Below are 24,419 nucleotides of genomic sequence, written 5' to 3'. Positions count from 1 at the left end.
CTTGCTTTGGAAAACAAAGGTTAGGAATATGTGTAAAAATTGGCCACTATCTTCAAGAATTTCCAAAGTCCCTTCCATGACTAAAATACTAGATGGGAATGTTTAACCTGAGTCATTAACACCGTCTGTGGAAGAGGGACTAGATCCTTCCATGTCCACTGGCTTTGAGACAAGCAGACCAGCTCCCCTGCATGGCATGCAGAGGAATTCAGTTACTCTGATCTCAGGTTGGTTTTGTGGAATGGGGGAAAAAACAGCCTTTCTTTTCCATAAAAGGCCCTCAAATAATACTTTCTTCAGGACAGATGATTGTTCTCAAATTTTATAATTTTAATATGATGATATTAATAGTAAAGTGAATTAATTAAAAATTAAGTTAGAGAAACAGTTGTACAGACACAGCTTATCCTAGTCTGTTATTAAACTAGAGAAAAACCCCAGGAATGAAGACAAGTAAGGACAGGTTGATGAACCGTGTCTTGTGCCTGCGCACTCAGTCATGCTCGACTCTTTTGCAATGCCATGGACTGCAGCCTGCAAAGCTCCTCTGGCCATGGAATTTCCTAGACAAGAATACAGGAGAGGGTTGCCATTTCCTCCTCCAGATGTATGCCTTACTTGAAACAACTCACAAGAGAGAACACAGCAAGTTTATTTAATAGTCAAAATAAAAATAAAAGCAGCTTATTGTTAGACACTCTGAATAGGATGCAGACAAAAAATGTGTGGTCTAGATAATAGCCCGATAGAGAGAGCAAATTAAGTTGCCTTTTGAGTTAATAGTTTAGAAAAGTAATCACTTATCAACAGATTTTCTAAAGCACAGGAAAAAATAAAATTCTGCAATATATGAAAACAATTGACTAAAGTCACCACAAGCGTCCGAATGTAGTTCTCCCAACATCAACATTATGCAAATTTAAGACCAATGGAAATGCTCGTCAAAATGCTGTTATTTTTCTGGGGAAAAAGAAAATACCTCCAGAAAGCCTAATTTTTGTTTAGTGAAGGTTTCGGAATATATTTGAGTAGTCTGAAGATCCCCACAGAGAATAATCTAATTTTTTTAAATTTTAAAACAGCCTACCATCAAAACTGTACCAGTCTTATCAAAAACTTTACCAGCTTTATGGTAGACAGGAGAGCAACAATTCATTTCATTTTGCTAGTGTTTCTTATATAAAGAATCAATCTTCTTACTAATACGTAGAAAAATATTTAAAAAAAAACTTATTTAAGGCAGGGTATGTTTATGTCTAACAAAAAGCACACTGGCAATTTCCTGGCCAAAAAAAAATTATTCAAAGATATATAGATATAAATATATAGGCACATATCTATCTATAGAAAAAGATTCTGAGAGATTACCTAGGAATTAACGTATTTAGGGGTTAATCTGTTTTGTTGTGAAGAATTAGGACTCAAACAACAATGCTTCATTACTGCCTCATTGTTATTTGAGGTTTTCAGTGTCCTTTCATAGTTATTTCACTTTTATTCTTGAAATAACACTGGAGGGGAGTCAAAGCAGGCACTTTCCCCTTTGTTCTAGGTTATAATATTGAGGTCCAAAGAGGCCCGAATCTAAGAAAATGAGTTTTGGAGTCAAGGTCGCATAACGTCTGTAATCCCAGACTCCTTCCACTGGGACAATGGTGCCTCTGTAGAAGTTGTGAATCAGAACTTCATAAACTGTGGTTTCAAAAGACAAATGAATTCTAATTTGGTTGTTGAATCAAACTGTGTCCAGCAATAAATTAAATTATATGGACTGAGAAGTACAGAAGAAAATCTCAAAATGGTGGCGTTTGAAGGTCTCATATAAATTAAAAAAAAAAAAAAGAAAGAAGAAATTTCAACTGGTTCCCAGGTTTGTAGTCAGAAAGTTCTAGGTTTGCAACCTGATAACTATGGACTTTGAATTAAGGAACAAAAAACCCAAGTAAGTACCACTATTTGAAGGTAAGGTGCTTGACTCATTGCTTGTCATGTGATAGGGACTTATTCCAATTTTTTGCTTTCCTTTAACTACTGTTTGAAGACATGTTTCTTCCTTTAATGTGTCCAACTGTAAAGCTAGGTTTTAACATCTGTTTTTACTGCAAATATGATTTAAGAAATGTTATTTAACTCAAAAAGGACAATGGGGATATTTAAACAAAAAAGGGCAAGGGGAAATTGAAGGAACATGTAATCAAATTACTACATATATATATATATATAGTATAAATACTAATCATTTTAGCTTACATTATTAAAGGAAAGAGAAAGCAGGGTGTTTTGGCACGTGAAGAATGCAAATAAAATGATAAGTTTTACTCTGATAGCATAATAGTATTGTGGATGGGAGAAAAGAGACAACTGTCACTCTATGTCCAACATTCCTCCTTTTCTAGAAAATTAACCCAAGATCCCAAAATACCATTCAGACCACATTTATAAATGATAATGGTGAAGGGGATAATATTATTTGAAAAGTTATGTTTCCAGGTCAGACACTCCTGTGTCTTCCTGTGACCTACTGGGGGGAAGTTGGGAAGGACAGCCTTCCCAGTTTTCAGCTCTCTGACTTCCTTTCTCTTTGCTTAGGGCTGGTTAGTTAACCAGCTGGCCCTTGAGTCTCCCCTAGGCTAGATCTTTCTGTTCTCTTCTTTTGTCTAACTGGCTGACCGAAAGGATGCCCTGGGTATGCAGACTTCATCATTTGGTATTAAGACTTAAGAAAGTCCCCTCTTCCCTTAGAGGTTAAACGGAAGTCCTGTTTCCAGCCGAACTACCAGAGGGGGCCTGCGTGCTATGTCACTTCAGTTGTGCCCATCTTTGTGATCCCCCGGACTGTAGCCTGCCAGTCTCCACTATCCACAGGATCCTCCAGGCAAGAACACAGGAGTGGGTTGCCATTCCCTTCTCCAGGGGAATCTTCCCCACCCCAGGAGCGAACCTGCATCTCTTACTCCTCCTGAATTGGCAGGCAGTTCTTTCCCACTAGCACCACTTGGGAAGTCCACCAGAAAGCTCTGCATCAAGGATTTTTATGATTATATCAGGAACCTAATCTATGAAGTGGATCAGTTTTGCATTTGCTGTTTTCCCTCGGGGTTAAGCCTCTCAATTATATCACAGAGGGCAGAGTAGCTGTGGCTGAGTGTCTGTGTTGTGTGTGTGGAGAGGGGTGGGGAAGAGGCTGTATGTGGGCATCGCTGAGTCCCTGGCCATAACACTACCTTAACACTGCAGTTCTGTCATCACCTCTAAAACCTGGTTCTACTCCAAGGCTGGCATAATAGAGAGGGAGCGAAGAGAACAAGGCAGGATTGGAAAGATGAGCAGGCCAATGGAAGAAATAGTGAAACATGGATCGTTTTCTACAATTTGGAAATCTTCAAACAAATATGTAACAATCATACTTCTGAAAGAAAGAATGTAGGGAACTTTTATAAAATATTCTAGTTAGAAAATTTGTAAGTTCCAAGATATTAAACTATTCAAATGAAAAAGTCTAAATGGCAAATTTTTCCTGAAAAAAAAGGAACTAAATGATATTATCAACTTTATTGTTATAAACTGAGTTTATTAATATGTACCTGGATGTGAATGCTTGTGTGTGTGTGTGTGTGTAGGTGTGGGTGTGTGTGTTCTGTTGGTGGTGGGAAAGTGGATTCAGGACTAATTTCTAGCAGGAAGAAATTCTTGACAATGGTTTAGATTTTCACGGAAAACCAATGGCACAGTAACTAAAATAAAGGTTTCTATCAATGATATCTATTTAAAAATCAATGCATGGAGCACCAGATAAGTTTCAAGCTCAAGCTCGAGTCCATTTGTGTTTTAGCCAATCTTTGGTGTTCAAACCAACAATGTCACTCTTACAATCACAGTAAGAAAAAAACAGATTTATATCATCATATTTTTTCTTGAAACTATCAGAAAGTTGTTACAAGGCAACCAAACTCTATTCCAAAGAGAAAAAGAAATCTTCTTTAAGGAAAGACAGGACACACGAACTACCACCCCAGTGGGAGAATGTATGAGAAAGTCTAAGATGAAATCAGCTAGCATTTTAACTGACGAACTTCTTCCTTTGCTTACAGACAAAGAACTAGGTCATATTCTGGAATCTCCATGAGGATATGCCAATGTTCAAACTCTTATAAAGTATATATTATATTATTAGGGACAGTGATATAGTGGGAAGATTGCCAAATGCAATACATTCCTGAAAATCATGGTCTTAATCCAATCTTTCTCAGTGTCTCTTCTTTTGAAGATCTGTTCTAAGCCAGACAGTGAGTCATTTCTGAATCCGTCATCTTCTCTGAGACTGCTTGAATATGCAAAGGAAAAGGAATGATGTAATTCAGCAAGGGGAGGTGGCTACTTTATCTGCTTCTGAACTTCAATGAAGCATCATGATACTATCAATTTCCACTATAACTATTAGAAGGTGATCTCCTGATATAGGAACATCTACATATATACAATGAAGGCTGTTGGCCAACATTTTTTTGATATCTTATACTTGTCATATCAATGCCTCTTTCAATCAGATCAGCCATTACTCTATTAGTTCTATCTTTGTGTCAGTAATATCTGGCAATTACACTTGAAAAGTTAAAGTTATTTTGTTTTCACGGCACATCTCTCTAAACTGAACAGGACATTGCTTCATGATAGTAAGATCACCACTGTAATCAGTGGCAATGAAACTAAATAACCTTTGAAATGTTAAATCAGGAATCATCTTTGACAAAATGATTATCAAAGAATATTCTGAGAACCAAGAGTGGTAATTTTTACACATACATTTTGAATGAGGGACTGACTGCCTAGGTTCGTAACTGAGTCACACCACTTACTAGCATGAGAACCGTAGAGAGGCTGGTTATTCCAAGGTTAAGTTCTCCTATCTGCAATACCTAGATGGTAAATGATATTTAAATTTAGAACTGTTGTGAAAACTGAAAAGCTGGGCTTCCTCAGTGGTTCAGTGGTTAAGAATCTGCCTGCCAAGACAGGGACACGAGTTTGATCCCTGGTCCAGGAAGATGCCCCATGCCACAAGATATCAAAACCCGTGTGCCACAATTACTAAGCCCCTGCTCAAGAGTCTATGCTCTGCAACGAGAGAAGCCACTGCAATGAGAAGCCTTCACCCCACGCCTCGGGAGTCTCCCCAGCTCTCCACAACTAGAGAAAAGCCCTTGCACAGAAACAAAAACCCAACAGAGCCACAAACAAAGAAATAAAACTTTTTATAAAAGCTAATCCATGTAAGCATTCAACCTGACACAGAACACGGTATCAGTGACCATGTAAGCTAAGGGCTGCTGCTGCTGCTAAGTCGCTTCAGTCGTGTCCGACACTGTGTGACCCCAGAGACAGCAGCCCACCAGGCTCCCCCATCCCTGGGATCCTCCAGGCAAGAACATTGGAGTGGGTTGCCATTGCCTTCTCCAATGCATGAAAGTGAAAAGTGAAAGGGAAGTCGCTCAGTTGTGTCCGACCCTCAGCAACCCCATGGACTGCAGCCCACCAGGCTCCTCCATCCATGGGATTTTCCAGGCAAGAGTACTGAAGTGGGGTGCCATTGTCTCCTCCCCACTGTATAGATACAGAAACTGTGCCTCAGAAGAATTAAATTACCTGTTTAAGGAACCACCACTGGCAAGTGATTTAAGCTTGGGCTTGAAGTACATTTGGAGCCTTCTGCTGCTGCTGCTGCTGCTGCTGCTAAGTTGCTTCAGTTGTGGCCGACTCTGTGCAACCCCATAGATGGCAGCCCAACAGGCTCCGCCATCCCTGGGATTCTCCAGGCAAGAACACTGGAGTGGGTTGCCATTTCCTTCTCCAATGCATGAAAGTGAAAAGGGAAAGTGAAGTCGCTCAGTTGTGTCCAACTCTTCGCAACCCCATGGACTACACCCTACCAGTCTCCTTTGTCCATGGGATTTTCCAGGCCAGAGTACTGGAGTGGGTTGCTATTGCCTTCTACTTTGGAGCCTTCTAGATTTAATTAATTATTTTCTTTTATATTAAACTTCTCTGCTTACCACATGTAATTTAGTCTACAGGTGTGATTTGAATCATGAATGTGTCTAGTTAAATCATCTTCAGACCAAGAGTAATAAACTCATACAAAATGGAAGATTGTGAATTAATGTAATTGTATTAAAAATGTTGTCTAAATGCACGGATTATAAGAAAACTTAAAAGTATCAAGATAAACCTCAACTTTGAATGGAATATGCAACTCATGCTACTTACTGGAGAAATCAGTGGACAATTAATTAACTAATGGTTAAATTAATACCGGCTTCTCAAAATAATTCTTTATCATATTCTACAACATCATATCTGTAATTAGTAACCTAACTGCAAATGAAGAACTAAATATACTTGAAAAGTGATCACAACAAACAATGTCAGTATGTCAGGTAAAGCAAAAATTTTTTCACAGCAGAAAAAAAAAAGAAACTCAAAATGTCCAAGCACTTACCGCAGCCTGCCGATGAGTGTTGGACAGTATTCCATGAATCTTCACTTTGTCCTTTTCCATTTGGTCTATGTTCACCCACAAATCCCGGCTGGCGGAATCAGATGGACCATATATCCGTGATATATAGTAATTATGATCTGTGTCCTCCTGTAATGATAGAAAATAAGGCACATCAAGAACACAGACAGTACAGGCAGACTTTGAGGGTATTGCACCAAGTGAAATGTCAGCAAGAGAAAGATAAATATCGAAGACCTTGTGGTATCACTTATATGTGGAATCTACAAAAGCCAAACTCATGGAAACAGAGAATAGTGGTGATGAGGGGCTGGAAGGGGGTAAAATGGGGAGATGTTGGTCAAAGAGTACAAACTTCCAGTAATAACATGATTTGTTCTGAGGATCTAATGCGCAGCATGGGTGATTGTAGCTAAAAATACTGTAGTATAGAGTAACCATATGCAGGTCAAGAAGCAACAGTTAGAACTGGACACAGAACAACAGACTGGTTCCAAATCAGGAAAGGAGTACGTCAAGGCTGTGTATTGTCACCCTGTTTGTTTAACTTCTATGTAGAGCACATCATGAGAAACGCTGGGCTGGAGGAAGCCCAAGCTGGAATTAAGATTGCCAGGAGAAATATCAATAACCTCAGATATGCAGATGACACCATCCTTCTGGCAGAAAGAACTAAAGAGCCTTTTGATGAAAGTGAAAGGGGAGAGTGAAAAAGTTGACTTAAAGCTCAACATTCAGAAAATTAAGATTGTGGTATCCGGTCCCATCACTTCATGGCAGATAGATGGGGAAACAGTGGAAACAGTGGCAGACTTTATTTTTGGGGGCTCCAAAATCACTGTAGATGGTGACTGCAGCCATGAAATTAAAAGACGCTTACTCCTTAGAAGAAAAGCTATGGCCAACCTAGACAGCATATTAAAAAGCAGAGACATCACTTAACCAACAAAGGTCCATCTAGTCAAGGCTATGGCTTTTCCAGTAGTCATGCATGGATGTGAGAGTTGGACTATAAAGAAAGCTGAGTGCAGAAGATTTGATGCTTTTGAACTGTGGTGCTGGAGAAGACTCTTGAGAGTCCCTTGAACTGCAAGGAGATCCAACCAGTCCATCCTAAAGGAAATCAGTCCTGAATATTCATTGGAAGGACTGATGTTGAAACTGAAACTCCAATACTTTGGCTACCTTATGTGAAGGATTGACTCACTGGAAAAGACCCTGATGCTGAGAAAGATTGAAGGCAGGAGAAGAAGGGGACAACAGATGATGAGATGGTTGGATGGCATCACTGACTTGATGGACATAAGTTTGAGTTAACTCCGGGAGTTGGTGATGGACAGGGAGGCCTGGCGTCCTGCAGTCCATGGGGTCACAAAGAGTCAGACACAACTGAGTGACTGAACTGAACTGAGAGTAACTATATAGTAAGTTTTCCAGTAGTCATGTATGGATGTGAGAGTTGGACCATAAAGAAGGCTGAGTGCCTAAGGATTGATGCTTTTGAACTGTAGTGTTGGAGAAGACTCTAGAGAGTCCCATGGACTGAAGGGAGATCAAACCAGTCAATCCTAAAGGAAATCAATGCTGAATATTTATTGGAAGGACTGATGCTGAAACTCCAATACTTTGGCCACCTGATGCAAAAAGCTGACTCATCAGAAAAGATCCTGACACTGGGAAAGATTGAAGGCAGGAGGAGAAGGAGATGACAGAGGATGAGATGGTGGGATGACAACACTGACTCACTGGATATAAGATTAAGCAAGCTCCAGGTGATGGTGAAGGACAGAGAATCCTGGTGTGCTGCAGTCCATGTGGTTGCAAAGAGCTGGACACAGCTAACTGACTCAATAGCAATATAGTAACTTGAAAGTTGCTAAGACTGTAGATCTTAGAAGTTATCACCACTAAAAAAGTAATGGTAATAGTATGACATGTTGGAGATGTTAGCATTAGCTATGATGCTAACAAATCAGCATGTTATACTCCTTAAACTTACACCATGTTACACATCAATTACGTCTCAATAAAGGTAGGAAAAAAAATAGAAACATACTTTTTTTTTTTCAGAACCTACTCAGTACTAGCTAAATTTGCCTAAAGCATTTTACTTTCTAATTTAGAATATAAAAAAGTATAGTTTACTTATGACCTTGGCCGCTTGAAATTTCTCCATTTCATCAGTTTATTTTGCCCTTTCCCTAGAGTTGTTTAAACACCATTTTTACTCTAAAATTGAGAGTGTGTCAGAACTGTGGCAAGCAAAGATAGAGGTAATCATATTTCGTTCTTGTTATAAGCTTTGTGCTGATTCTGACTGCATTTTAAAATAATACCTCTAGGATGAATCTACTTGTAACATTTTTTTTTTCTTTTTCAGGTGAATTTAGTGCTACATTCAATGTTTTTTTCACATCAGTTAAAATTTTAATACTTTTATTGTCCTAGGGTCAAAATATATTTTTCTTTCTTCTGATTCCCTTTTAAAAAGAGAAACATTTAAATCATTTATACATCAAACTTACATAATTTAAAGAGTTACATGTAGAGTTCTGGGCTTCCCAGGTGGTGGTAGGGGTAAAAAAGCTGCCTGCCAATGCAGAGACTCAAGTGACACGGGCTCAACCCATGGGTCGGAGAGATTGCCCTGGAGGAGAAAAGAGCAACCCACTCTAGTATTCTTGGCTGGGAAATCCCATGGACAAAGGAGCCTGGTGGGCTACAGTTCATGGGGTTGCAAAGAGTTGGACACAACTGAGCACACACACTCCACCTGGAATACTTATAGAGTTTCATTATATAGAAGGAAAAGTCAGCCCCCAAAAGAAACAAACAGAAAAAAGAAGAACAGAGGTATTTCTAAAATTCATAAAAGAACAAACAAAAATTATTCTATTGGAATTAGAAGTGTGAGTATATGAGTTAAATAATCTCTAAGGAAAGTGGGGCTTCCCTGTTGGCTCAAAGGGTAAAGAATTTGCCTGCAATGCAAGAGACCTGGGTTCGATCCCTGGGTTGGGAAGATACCCTGGAGAAGGCAATGGCAAACCACTCCAGTATTCTTGCCTGGAGAATCCAATGGACGGAGAAGCCTGGTAGGCTACAGTCCGTGGGGTCGCAAAAAGTCAGACACAACTGAGTGACTTCACTTTCACTTTCAAGGTAAGTGAATTAGATTTTTAAAATATAAAAGTAATAAGCCTCTTTAGAATAAACTGTTACATAAAAACAAAACACAAAGACTAATGAGCAATCTGTGTACAATGGTCTTTACTAAACCAGTAATGTTAGGTTTCTATTTGCTGCTGCCTAAATACAAAATGTCACTTTTGGAATTCAGTACAGTCTAGTCACACACACACACACTCTTTGCGACCCCATGTACTGCAGCACCCCATGCTTCCCTGTCCATCACCAACTCCCAGAGCCTCAAACTCATGTCCATCGCGTCGCTGATGCCATCCAACCACTTCATCCTCCGTTGTCCCCTTCTCCTCCCACTTTCAATTTTTCCCAGCATCATGGTCTTTTCCAATGAGTCAGTTTTTCACACTGGGTGGCCAAGGTATTGGAGTTTCAGCTTCAACATCAGTCCTTCCAATGAATATTCAGGACTGATTTCCTTCAGGATGGACTGGTTGGATATCCTTGCAGTCCAAGGGACTCGCAAGAGTCTTCTCCAGCACTGCAATTCAAAAGCATCAAATCTTCTGCATTCAGCTTTCTTTATAGTCCAACTCTCACATCCATACATGACTACTGGAAAAGCCATAGCTTTGACTAGACAGACCTTTGTTGGTAAAGTAATGTCTCTGCTTTTTAATATGCTGTCTAGGTTGGTCATAGCTTTTCTTCCAAGGAGAAGCATCTTTTAATTTCTGTCTGTAGTCACCATCTGCACTGATTTTGGAGCCCCCAAAAATAAAGTCTGTCACTGTTTCCATTGTTTCCCCATCTATTTGCCATGAAGTGATGGGACCAGATGCCATGATCTTAGTTTTCTGAATGTTGAGCTTTAAGCCAACATCTACACTCTCCTCTTTTACTTAAATCAAGAGGCTTTTTAGTTCTTCTTTGCTTTCTACCATAAGAGTGGTGTTATCTGCATATCTGAGGTTATTGATATTTCTCCCGGCAATCTTGATTCCAGCTTGGGCTTCACTTGGCCCAAGTGATGTTCTGCATATAAGAAGAATGACAAAAAAAAAAAAAAAAAGAAGAGTGACAATATACAGCCTTGACATACTCCTTTCCTGACTTGGAACCAGTCTGTTGTTCCACATCCAATTCTAACTGTTGCTTCCTGACCTGCATACAGATTTCTCAGGAGGTAGGTCAGGTGGTCTGGTATTCCCATCTCTTTAAGAATTTTCTGCAGTTTGTTGTGATCCACACAGTCAAAGGCTTTGGCGTAGTCAATAAAGCAAAATAGATGTTTTTCTGGAACTAGTCTTTTCTAATAATGTGAACTATAATTACTATTGAGTGACAACAAATTCAAACTTCTCCTTTTAAACTAGGATTTGGCCCTGCTTTCATTGAATGGTCATAGAAATTGAGTTTTCTAGACAGCATATTAAAAAATCTAGATAAGCATATTAAAAAGCAGAGATATAACTTTGCCAACAAAGTTCTGTCTAGTCAAAGCTATGGTTTTTTCCAGTAGTCATGTATGGATGTGAGAGTTGGACCGTAAAGAAACCTGAGCAATGAAGTATTGATGGTTTTGAACTGTGGTGCTGGAGAAGACTCTTGAGAGTCCCTTGGACTGCAAGGAGAGTCAACCAGTCCATCCTAAAGGAGATCAGTCCTGGATATTCATTGGAAGGACTGATGCTGAAGCTGAAACTCCAATACTTTGGCCACCTGATGTGAAGAACTGACTCATTTGAAAAGACCCTGATGCTGAGAAAGACTGAAGGCAGGAGGAAAAGGAGAAGACAGAGGATAAGATGGTTGGATGGCATCACTGACTTAATGGACATGAGTTTGAGCAAGCTTTGGGAGTTGGTGATGGACAGGGAGGCCTGGCGTGCTATAGTTCATAGAGTCACAAAGAGTTGGACACCATTGTGCAACTGAACTGAACTGAACTGACTGAGAAATTGAGATAATACATCTCTTGCCTATAATGTGGGTTGGTGAATTCCATTTTTACTTGAATTTTCACTATTGATATCAATATGGAACCTGTCACAAAACCTTTATTTTTCTTGTTTCTCATTCATTGAATATCTACATGCTTTAAAAGGCATTTTTGTTGAGGAACACTCAGTAATCATATTATTCTTGACTAATCTGAAACACAATTAGGTTTTTTTGTGGTTTATTTTCTCATAAAATGTAATTTGAATTTGGCTTATCAACTTGAGGAGTCTCTAAACAGAATATATTTGAAAACACTCAGGTATATGTAAGATTAATGGTTAGTAAACAGAGTGTCTATGATTTGAATAATAAAATTTGGGATATATTTTATCTAATGCATTTATTATTTAAGTGCTAATTATATAAAATATGATTATCCTTGAGATCCAGTCTAAATAAGAATCCCATGTACCTTTTCTTTTTTTTTTTCATGTACCTTTTCTTAAGTACCATATATATGTTACTAACCCTAACCCTAATCCCTACATAAAGGAAAGGAATATGGTAAGCAATATTCTAAATAGATTTTGCTTCATGACTAAAAGAAAAAATATGACTCCAAGTGTAAATCTTGAGAAATGTGATTAAATGTTAACAGTAAATTTAAAAAATAAATCCTAGGAAAATCTCCAATTAAACTCTAGGTATCATATACAGATTACATGTATACCCACGATTAAAGATAAAGTGCAACAGAGAAGAATAAAAAGGGAAATACAAAGAAAGAAGTAGGAATAAGAGTCTGCAACTCAAAGGAGTTTCTATCTTAATGATCTTCTGGCCCTCCTTTCCAGAGGTGATGACACGGACGGCCCGGGTTCTAGGAGAGTAACGAGCTTTGCGGTTGTGCTTCAGCTCCTTCCCATTGTCTGGGAAAGCTTTCAGTGGTGAGTACCTGTCCTGACTTTGGGCACAAGTCCTTCTACAAATGTCATACTTCTGGCAACAATGGCTGATTGTTTAGGATGAGCCTATAACCTAAGAAAGGCCAATTAGTGAGACATCCAGGGAACTATGTAGAGAGGAGATAACTTCCCTGATTCTGATTGTTGAGATGTGTAGGTGTGAGACCTGGAACTACTGCCACCAATTTACCAAGGGGGAACCTTGCCTGAAGCCAAAGCAAACAGAGATAAGGACAGAACCATAAACCCATACTTAATGCAAAGAAAGAGCCAGATCCCTAACCAGTATACCTAAGTGTGCCAGCTCCTAGACTTGTTCAACCACTTAGATGAATCATTAAATCTCCTGTATTGTTAAAACACCTTGAGTTGAGTTATTATCAACCAAAAGAATCCTGACAAACAAGTTTTCTTAGCTTGCATGAAAAGAGACTTAAGCAGTGTTGAATAAGACAACCTTATCTACACATTTATAGATCTGGATAACAAACATCTCCCATTCATATCTAGTATTCCATCAAATCACATAGAAGAAATGAAAACTTTTATCTAACCTGCCAGAAATCATCAAGTCTGAATAGCAAATGATAATGACTCATTTAATTTTTCAACGAATGGTATAATAGAGTGGTTTTGAAGAAAATATTCAATGAGCTTAAATTAAAAAATTAATTTTTCTTCCTATTCCTAGTATTTTTACAGAGTTCAGCATCATTAAGGTCAGAGATATAATCTTCATATGAGTTATGTAACAGATTCTATGATAGTGCCAAATTCTTATATAATTGCCCAATAGATATTTTCTTTAATATTACAAACTTTCAGTATAGAGTTCAGTATAACTGTTGCAATCAACATATCTAAAATGACTTTGGTATTTCCTTTAACCTCTAAGTCTTTGTAATGAATCAAGACATAGTCTTGAAGTTAACATAAAGAATAAGAGTATCGTTATGCTAAACAATGGACTTGCTGCAAAAATATACATATTTTGGTCTCTAATCAGTAATTATAATTACTGATATGGCTATGTGAACATACATTTACATTTTCACTTAAATCGGAGCTTCTCAAAACAATATTACATCTTTGAAAATACTGAAAGCTAAAGCCTTTTGACTTCTTGGTGTTTGCCTTCTATAGCCCAAGCTTGCCAGGTTGTCATGGAAACTTCTATTCAAAGAGGAAGACAATTTATTGTTTACCTAGGAATTTAGAGACAGAAGTTGTTAAATTCCTGGGAGAGGTGTTTGGCTCAGCTATTCAGGAACGCCATAAACTAGATGTCTCAAAAATATGACATCTTAGCACTACTAAATTATTCAAACCACATATTGTCCTTTATAGGAGTAATGGTACTTAAAGCTTTGCCAAAAGCCACTTCAGGCGTAAAGATTTTCCTATTCTGCTCCAAAGTAAACTATTTCTAACATCATAGAAAATAAAACAAAACACCACTGTGATATGCCTACTTGCCAATTCATTTAGGAAACCAACTGTTAAAGAAAGTGGATGGCACAGTAGGTAGCTATAAATCCTATAAGTCCATGCTTTTCAGACACGTCTGGAAATGTGCAGCTGTAAACAGAGGACATACACCAAAAATACAGAGAAAACGTCTTCGCGACTATAGCCTAACCATTCGGCAACAATAAGTTCACTCAATTCCTAACCCACATGTGGTCTTCTCTTGTTTTCATAGGTATTAAGTTGATTTTATGTTAAATAATTTTTATGGATGCCTCATATTGCCTTATGTGGTAACAGCATTTGAACTCTAAATTCATTTCATGAGTATATTGTATGAACATCACTGTGCTAGTCATTTGAAATATACAGATACATAAAACACATCCAAAGATCTTAGGTAAAGTTATTTAGCATTTAATGGATTGGTCACCTTTCAAAGATAGTTTCGTAATAAATAAAGATATATTATAACTTGAATGGTTCTTGCCAGGTGTTAATATACACCAAATATATTATATTCTTATGTTAATGATTTCACAAGGGTCATATAGTATATTTAAAGATAAAGCCATTTAAAAATATTACTTGTGTATATAAACCTCCTCAAAAACAATAAGTAACAGTGATATGAATAATCAATTTAAAAAATCATGTTGATATAAGAAACCAAAAGGATATGAGCAAATTACAAAAGGAAGAAGAAAGTGAGCTGACAATTACAAAGGAAAAAATTACGAGATGAAATCATTAGTAGAAACAAGAGCAGAATGTGTGTGTGTGTGTGTGTGTGTGTGTGTGTGTGTGCGCGCGCGCACGCGCACGCGACCATCCCTCAGTTGTGTCCAACTCTTTGCAAACTCCATGGACTGTAGCCCACCAGGCTCCTCTGTCCATGGGATTTTCCCAGGCAAGAATATTTGTGTGGGTTTCTATTTCCTACTCCAGGAGACCTTCCTAACTCAGGGATCAAACCCACCTTTCCAGCGTCGTCTGCATTGGCAGGCAGATTCTTTACCATTGAGCCAGCTGGAAAGCCCAACAGCAGCAGAATAAATGTGATTAGTTACTAGTCAGGACATAGGGGAAAGTCTTGAGAAACATACACAAAATAAAATGGAAAAGAAGAATGAAGTGTGTGTGTGTGTGTGTGTGTATATATATATATATATATATATGAATGATAATGAAATTATTTTAAAATGACATACATTTTACAAACTTTATATATTTTAAAATAATGATATACATACACACACATATATATCCACACACTTAGTTGACTTAGACAAGTCTCTTTAATTATGTTAGAATAATTTTTTTCTGAGATAAAGACTTGAATCATACACTATGTCCCAAGTAAATCTGCAATACAATTTTTAATATTAAGAAATCGTCTGGTGAAATTTCTCATAGGTTAAAAAAAAAGAATCAGAAATCTTGTACATATCTAGCAAGACAAATTGAATCATGTATAATAAGTAAAAAACCTTGGATAGGCTGATACTTCTCCATAATTTTCAGTGGAAACAATGGCTGTACCATGTGAGAGAAGGAAGTTGGGATTCAAGGAATTTTTGCCTGAGTTATAATGTAATTATAAAGGCAACACACATATTTGTAATACCCACAAATACAGAGAGATATTAAACAAGATTTTTACCTCTGGGCTCCTCTGTCCATGGGATTCTCTAGGCAAGCATACTGGAGTGGGTGGCCATGCCTTTCTCCAGGGGATCTTCCTGATCCAGGAATCGAACCCTCACCTCTTATGTCTCCTGAACTGGCAGGTGAGTTCTTTACCACTAGTGCCACCTGGGCAGCCCTTTCTTAAAAATGGAACACCTAATTACACAACCATTTCAACTGAGGAGTGAATCAAACGTGGCCACAAGAATAGAGAAGCTGTTATATTGGTTTTTTCTAGATGATGGGATTTGGAGAGTGTTTTTCCCCCTTAATCTGTGTTACTGAATTATTGAATTTTTTAAATAAACATTACATGTAACCACTTTCTTTTTTTACATAAAATAATAACAAATCCTTGAAGATGCTTCAAAGTATTAATTGTTGATTATTTGGAATCAAATTACCACAATATATCAAGAGACAAAAGACTACAATGTTACACACAGATCATGTAGAATATCTTTAATAAGTACCCTGAAATAAGTACCCTGCTTAAAGACTCCTTTAACACAATATAAGTTAGATAGTTATACTCAGTGAAGAGCTTCAAGGTCAACAAATTTAAACTGCCCTGTGAAAAAGCCAATATATAAATTTTCATTAAACCTTTTCTTTAAAATACTGGTTTTAACAACCTAATTGATATAGAGTGAAATTCTTTTCACTACTTAAGGGGAATGAAATCAGTGTTAATAGAAACATGAAAATAGTCATTTCTACTAAATTTTTGAAGGAGAGGTTGCTTAGAGTTTGAATCTGTATAAAATGAATTTATGTTTTAAGCATTTTATATAAGTATTACTAAATTATCTCCATTCATTATGCAGAAATCATTTATTTCGTGTGTATAAGACACCATATATTTTAGTGAGATACATTTTGACAGAAAATACAGGAGGTAATGCTGAAGAATTCTTCAATGGTACAGCTTCATCTTAGCAATGGCGATAATTCTACCCAGAGACTTTTCTTTTTTTAAAATTGGAATACAATTGCCTTACAATGTTGTGTTAGTCTCTGCTGCATGAAGTGACTCAGCCATATGCATACATATATCCCCGCTCTCTTGGACCTCTCTCCTCCGTTTCCCCAGCCCACCCATCTGGGTCATCACAGGGCACAGAGCTGAGCTCCCTGGGCTATTATACAACAGCTTCCCACTAGCTTTGTATTTTACACATAGCAGTGTATATAGGCCAACCCCTGTCCCCCAGTTGGTCCCACCCTTTCCTTCCCCTGCTGTGTCCACATGTGCATTCTCCAGGTCTGTGTCTCTGTTCATGCCTTGGAAACAGGTTCATCTGTATCATTTTTCTAGATTCTGCATATATGTGTTGCTGCTGCTGCTGCTGCTGCTGCTGCTGCTGCTGCTAAGTCGCTTCAGTCATGTCCGACTCTGGGCGACCCCACAGACGGCAGCCCACCAGGCTCCTCTGTCCCTGGGATTCTCCAGGCAAGAATATTGGAGTGGGTTGCCGTTTCCTTCTCCAAAGCATGAAAGTGAAAGTGAAGTCGTTCAGTCGTGTCTGACTCTTAGCGACTCCATGGACTGCAGCCTACCAGGCTCCTCCGTCCATGGGATTTTCCAGGCAAGAGTACTGGAGTGGGGTGCCATCGCCTTCTCCGGCATATACGTGTTAACATGCGATATTTGTTTTTCTCTTTCTGACACTCCCAAATTCCTTGTCTGAGAGACTTTTAATGAGTTGCTTGTGCTTTGCTTTTAGTTATTATCCTAGTATAATCTCCTGGCTTTTTTCCAAGAATGTTATGAAGGATCTCAAAAAGAGGCAGTATGCTGAGATGCAGCTACATTCTGACAAAGTCACGGGCAGAGGATGAAAGGAGGGAAAGCTGCGGGGAGGGGAACATGATGTGGACTACAGCATTGAACTTGAAGGCAGGTGATCTGCTCCATGGTTCTCACACGCTTGGTCACTAATATATTCTGTCAGTTCAGTGAAGTCAATTACGCCTTCAGTTCATTTCAGTGGACTGAAAGTGTGAACTTCCCTGGGCTTATAATCCTTCTTTGGCCAGAAGTAAAATCACACAGAGGGTGGCAGGGGTCCTGGACCTGCAGGTATTGCCCAGTTGATCTTCTGGGAGAAATTGAAGACACCATTAGACATGGAAAGAGAGGTGGATGAAAAATCCACAGTAACCTCCACTTTTCCCAACTACGTTACAAGAAGGTGACCTACAGGGAAGGTACTATAGGAAGATAGTTAGGTCACATGAGCATCTCTATTAATAAGAAGCCAGTGAGAGGATTTAGCTTTCTGTCACTGCGTTGCCAAAGAATGAAATTAGACCAACATATTTAAGCACATTTGAAAAGCATATGGACAGAATATAAAGAATTATTAAATTAGCCCCATACAATTTTACCATGATAGGGACAATTCCATATTAGCTTCAAATAACCTTCGATATATATCAGCAAGTACTATAGCAATACCCTTTTTCAGACACTCTGAACAATTATGCAGGAAAAAGTTCAACTTAATGTTGTGGTGTCAGAAGAATTAAAATCAATTCTCTGTCTCCTGTTGATTATATCAAATCATTGCACCAGTTCTCATTATGCATATCTTTTATGCATTTTCAGTTTCTCACAGATTCCTTTACCATTTCTCTAAGGGTTTTTACCTACTTGATCTATTTGCAGCGTGGTCTATCTCCCTAGAAATCTTGTCTAGACTCTTTATCAGTTCTTCATAAGAGGTTAGTTAAATGACGATCCAAGAATGTAAGATTAGTTGGTGTGTATGTGTGTGCATGTGTGCTGTGTATGTTAATTTATTGTGAGGTCAGCTTATTATGTGACACAATAAAATACGGGATCCCAGCAATATTTCCATTATAAAATATTTTTCATTTTCCCAGTAACAGTTTCTCTTAGATGAGATCATGTCTCCTGCTATGTAGAGAGAGGTACAGTATATGGCCAAGCAAGCATAATATATTCATTTATGATCTTTCAAGATAATAACAAAACCAAAGCTCCATAATTCAATTAAGTGGTTGCCTAGCTCTCCAGGCATTTTGGAATGTGTTGGTATGTGTTTGTGTTGACTCATTTATTAAATGAAACAAACAGCAATTTCTATCTGGATATATTAATAATATACATTTATCTCCTCCTGGTAGAAACCTTTAAACTTTGGAAGAATAAACTTGAGAGAGCACTCCCAGTCTTAGAAGGGTGAGAAAGAATCCACCAGAGAGAGAATCTGGGGTAGTTTTGAGTGAATTAACATCTCAATTTACCTTTTATAGATACAACCAAGTGAAACCAAATCAGACATTGGCCACTTAAGAGATGCACTGTCCATTTACAAAGAACCCCTGAAGGCTCAAAAAAAAAAAAAAAAAAGAAAGAAAAACTACATAAAAAAATGTATGCATGAAAAATTTTTTAAAATATGTAGGAGATTTCTATTTAAAAAGCACAAAATTAGCATATCAGTAACATTGCTCAATGGAGATTTGGGTTGAAGTACAGTTTTTGTCTCTTAAATAGCCACTGTAAGTTCTGGACTTCATTCTATGTAAGAAATTGAAGTAGGTGTCTCTTAAAATGCCTTTCAGGTCCCAAGATCCTAAAGCCACAAGAAAAATGGGAAGACATTGCCAGGGATGAATCAGAAGACTTTGGGGATACCCACCAAAAGAAATACAAGTGTGCAGTTTGAAGAGAAGGCACAGGTCTCTAGCTATAGTAATTGGATAGTATAGTACAATTTCAATAGGTCCCTAACTATCTTTGTTGGTAAGTTGTAGACTGGCCCCAAGATTGGAGGCAACTTAACAGACTTGTTGCAAGGAGTGTAGGAATCCCTGGGGACACTACGTTATCTGTGCAAACTGAAAAAAATCACAGGTCTTGTATTTGTATGCATTATGTTTAAATTTGTATTTGTATGCATTTTTTAAATGCACAATATATCATGATGCATAAAATGTGTGATCATTTGATCATATCACTGAATTTCTCTATAATTCTTGGTATATTTTTCTCATCAATTGCAAAAGACAATGGTGTAAGGGACCTCAAAATGTCCTGGTAATCATAAAAAACCATCATAATTTGAAATTATGACCACTTCTGTTCTAGATGTAGCATTCATGCTAAGGCAGGAACTGGGCACCATAAACATGCTGTCTTAGTCTGCTCAAGCCGCTGTAACAAAAGACCATAGACTGGCTTAAACAACAAAAGTTTAGTTTTCACAGTTTTGGATTCTGGGAAGCCTAAGATCAAAGTTCTGGCTGATGTGGTTTTGTGAACGCTGTCTTCCTGGCTTGTAGATGACTGCCTTCTTGCTATGTTGTCAAACGACAAACGGCTGTCCTCTCCTGATAAGGGCTTTCCTGGTGGCTCAGATGGTAAAGCATCTGTCTGTAGTGTGGGAGAGCCAGGTTCAATCCCTGAGTCAGGAAGATCCCCTGGAGAAGCGAATGGCAACCTACCTCAGTATTCTTGCCTGGAGAATGCCATGGACAGAGAAGCCTGGTGGGCTACAGTCCAGGGGGTGGCAGAGAGTCGGACGTGACTGACTATCACTTCACTTCACTTCTCCTCTTATAAGTACATCAATCCCATTGGATTAGGGCTGCACCCTTAATGACCTCATTTAATCTTTACCTTGTAATGGCCCTATTGCCAAATACTAGGTTGGCCATAAAGTTCATTCACATTTGCCTGTACGATGTGACAGGATAACCAGAACGAACTTTTTGGCCAACCCAACATAACCATTGGGGCTTAGGGCTTCAACCTATGAATTTAGGGAAGACAAAATCCAGTTGATAGCACATACAGATAGTTCATTTATTAACTTTGGATTTGTAAAAAAAAAAAAACAACCCTAAATTTAATACCTTTGAAAGTTCATGTCATTCTCTAGTATTAATCAGAATTGCCACCCAAGCTTTCTAAAATAAGATGGCTTTTTGAAAATCCATACAGTTCCCTGTCTTGGCCTATTTCTTAGAAAAAAAATTGAGAAATAACTACTATTTATATTTTTACAAGAATTATGGAAAAATTTACTCTAGAGCAATTTCTAAAAATTATAACTCAGTTGACAGTTTTCACATAACCATTTGTGGAAAGGCTGGGTAATTTCCTCCTATGAACTGACCAATCTTTTCATTTCTAAGGTGACTGTTACAGTCCCCAAACTATCCAGTCTTGTATTTCAAGTGACAGGTATTAATATAATTATCCAGCATATTATTATACCTTTAATGTCAAAGAATAAAATTTTCCATGTCTTCTTTTCAACCTCTCATGTCTTTAAAAAAAAACTTGAGACATTTTATATTTTTATGCTACTAACTCTTACTGAAGCATGAATTCTCCTCAAACATCAGAGATCACCTGCAGTCCATAATTAACAGAGTGAGCAGTGCTCTATAGCAGTTAATATTTGAGAACAATTTTCACAAATAGTGCCCACCCCTGAACAAAATCCACCTTTTCACCAAATTTCATGTAATTGCCTTGCCATTTTTATTATCAAAATATTTCTCTAAAAGAACAAGCATAGAAAGTATAGCAAACAAAGAAAGTAATTTCATCATTAATAGTATATGTCACATTATGCTAGTAAAGAGAAGCACCAGGATATATTTAACCTAACTATGTTTGTGAAAATATTGCTAGCTATTACAGAAAATTTGGTATCCAGTTCTATCAGTTATCTAGCTACAGGGACTGACAATTACCTCTAAATAAAATCATATTAATGTCATTGGAATTTTGGAATTATATTTAAAAACCTAACATTAGAAGAGATAAACAAGATATGTTACTTGGGTAATTATTTCAAATTTCTAAATTTGGTGAAATAACAGATAATTCTTCACCTGTCTCCATTTATTTAAATATATTTTTAAGCCCTCTTCATCACAATGTTCACATCTTTCACAATAAAATTAAAAAAAATTAATTGATAATATATCTCATATTATTTTAGCTTTTCTCACTTGCAAATTTTATAGTACTGGATTTGAGGCAAAATTAATATGTGGAAAAGAGAACAAGAATTAGGAGAAAATACAGCTTGGAAGTAAATTGTATATGTATATTTGATCTGTGATAAACATACTTTACAAAACTATTAAACCCAATAAAACATGAAAAGAGCTATGTTGTTGGTAAACTAGAAATAGATAAATATACTCTCATATTTGGAATGACAAAATGATGGAAAAATAGTCACTTACTTTCTGTGTTTCAGGAGCCCCTTATTAACTGGCTTGACCAAGCATCTAGTATCTAATATTGAATTAGAGTGCTATAATCTCTACATATTGAATTCATTTGTTCTGTCTTTGCCATCTACTATTAGACTTTAGCTAGTAGGTCTTTGTTTTAGATCTTTTACTTTAAAACTAAGAAAATCACATGTTTATGAGAGCTGGTTAATAAGTGTAGCTAACTCTCATGAGTGCAAATTCTCAGCCTGGCACATAATATGCATTATGCATATAATCTTTACAAGTCAATGAATTGTATGGACACTAAAGTTCAGAAACACCAACTAAGTTGCTTGGCATCACATAAAACCCAGGGATATTAAAAAAAAAGGCCTATATCTCTCCAATGTCTATGTTCTTTCCACTTCTAAAATGCCTGATAGGTATTAAATTCTTTTGGGACCTCAACAAATATTACCTTTGGTCACATTGCTTTCATGAGGCTAGTGCTCAGGCCTTCCATAATAGCTCTCTCACAGGTCTCCCTGCTTCTCATCTCAGTTACCTTTAGTTTATTCTCTACAAAGTAGAGTAATCCTTTTAAAAGAAATCCTTTTAAAGCAGAAACCTGATCATATCCCTCTCCTGCTCTAAGGAGATTTCCCTTCACACTTTAGAAAAACACCCAAAGTCCTTACAAACACTGGAGCCAGCCCCTCCCCTTCACTTTCCTCATCATATGCCTCACCAACTCTGCTGGCCCTCCTGTTGCCCCATGAGCACGCAGGGCACCCCAACACCATACTGTGCGCCTGGTCTTTTATGCACCTTTCCTAGTCTGTCTTGCTTTATTTCTGAGTCTGCTTTAATTTCCTTTGTAACTTTTATCTTTGGACTTAAAAACTTTTTACTGTCCCCCTGTTTAAAATCTCTCTCTCTCTTCTATTGGGTTCACTGCTATATTCTAAATAGTAAACATCAGTACATCATACTCAGTATATGCAGGTTATAGTCCTTTATATTTTTCAAACCTAGTTATTTTCACCTTATTACCTCCTAAGAAAAGATGTTACAGTGGTTAATTCTTCTTAATACCAAGGTACAAGTAAAAAATCATATACGAACCACTCTAATTTACTTATATATTTTATTCACTCCATTCAGTTCACTCGCTCATTTGTGTGTGACTCTTTGCGACCCCATGAATCGCAGCACACCAGGCTTCCTTGTCCATCACCAACTCCTGGAGTTCACTCAGACTCACGTCCATCGACTCAGTGATGCCATCCAGCCATCTCATCCTCTGTCATCCCCTTCTCCTCCTGCCCCCAATCCCTCCCAGCATCAGAGTCTTTTCCAATGAGTCAACTCTTTGCATGAGGTGGCCAAAGTGCTGGAGTTTCAGCTTTAGCATCATTCCTTCCCAAGAAAGCCCAGAGCTGATCTTCTTCAGAATGGACTGGTTAGATCTCCTTGCAGTCCAAGGGACTCTCAAGAGTCTTCTCCAGCACCACAGTTCTAAAGCATCAATTCTTTGGCGCTCAGCCTTCTTCACAGTCCAACTCTCACATCCATACATGACCACAGGAAAAACCATAGCCTTGACTAGACGGACCTTAGTCGGCAAAGTAATCTCTCTGCTTTTGTATATGCTATCTAGGTTGGTCATAACTTTCCTTCCAAGGAGTAAGCGTCTTTTAATTTCATGGCTGCAATCACCATCTGCAGTGATTTTGGAGCCCAGAAAAAAAAGTCTGACACTGTTTCCACTGTTTCCCCATCTAATTCCCATCAAGTGATAGGACCGGATGCCATGATCTTCGTTTTCTGAATGTTGAGCTTCAAGCCAACTTTTTCACTCTCCACTTTCACTTTCATCAAGAGGCTTTTTAGCTCCTCTTCACTTTCTGCCATAAGGGTGGTGTCATCTGCATATTTGAGGTTATTGATATTTCTTCCAGCACAATCTTGATTCCACCTTGTGGTTCTTCCAGCCTAGTGTTTCTCATGATGTACTCTGCATATAAGTTAAATAAGCAGGGTGACAATATACAGCCTTGATGTACTCCTTTTCCTATTTGAAACCAGTCTGTTTTTCCATGTCCAGTTCTAACTGTTGCTTCCTGACCTGTATACAGATTTCTCAAGAGGCTGGTCAGGTGGTCTGGTATTCCCATCTCTTTCAGAATTTTCCACAGTTTATTGTGATCCACACAGTCAAAGGCTTTGGCATAGTCAATAAAGAAGAAATAGATGCTTTCTGGAATTCTCTTGCTTTTTCCATGATCCAGCAGATGTTGGCAATTTGATCTCTGCCTTATCTAAAACCAGCTTGAACATCAGGAAGTTCACAGTTCATGCATTGCTGAAGCCTGGCTTGGAGAATTTTGAGCATTACTTTACTAGCATGTGAGATGAGTGCAATTGTGTGGTAGTTTGAGCATTCTTTGGCATTGCCTTTCTTTGGGATTGGAATGAAAACTAAC

The 24,419-nt window shown here is 37.9% G+C and overlaps 1 protein-coding gene across 2 annotated transcripts in view; it reads right to left on the bottom strand.

The window, feature by feature from the left end:
• PLXDC2 (plexin domain containing 2) overlaps positions 1–24,419 on the bottom strand; it is a 435,854-nt gene that overhangs the window by 204,697 nt on the left and 206,738 nt on the right. For both annotated transcript variants that reach the window (XM_005687914.3, XM_005687913.3), the window contains exon 3: positions 6,497–6,643. In XM_005687914.3, the coding sequence (XP_005687971.1) occupies positions 6,497–6,643 (147 nt within the window). The remainder of the gene's footprint in view (positions 1–6,496; positions 6,644–24,419) is intronic.

This window comes from Capra hircus, chromosome 13, assembly GCF_001704415.2.
Source record: "Capra hircus breed San Clemente chromosome 13, ASM170441v1, whole genome shotgun sequence".
Taxonomy (NCBI): Eukaryota; Metazoa; Chordata; class Mammalia; order Artiodactyla; family Bovidae; genus Capra; species Capra hircus.
Note: the sequence above shows the minus strand (reverse complement) of the source record. Positions and strands in the feature narration are given on the sequence as shown.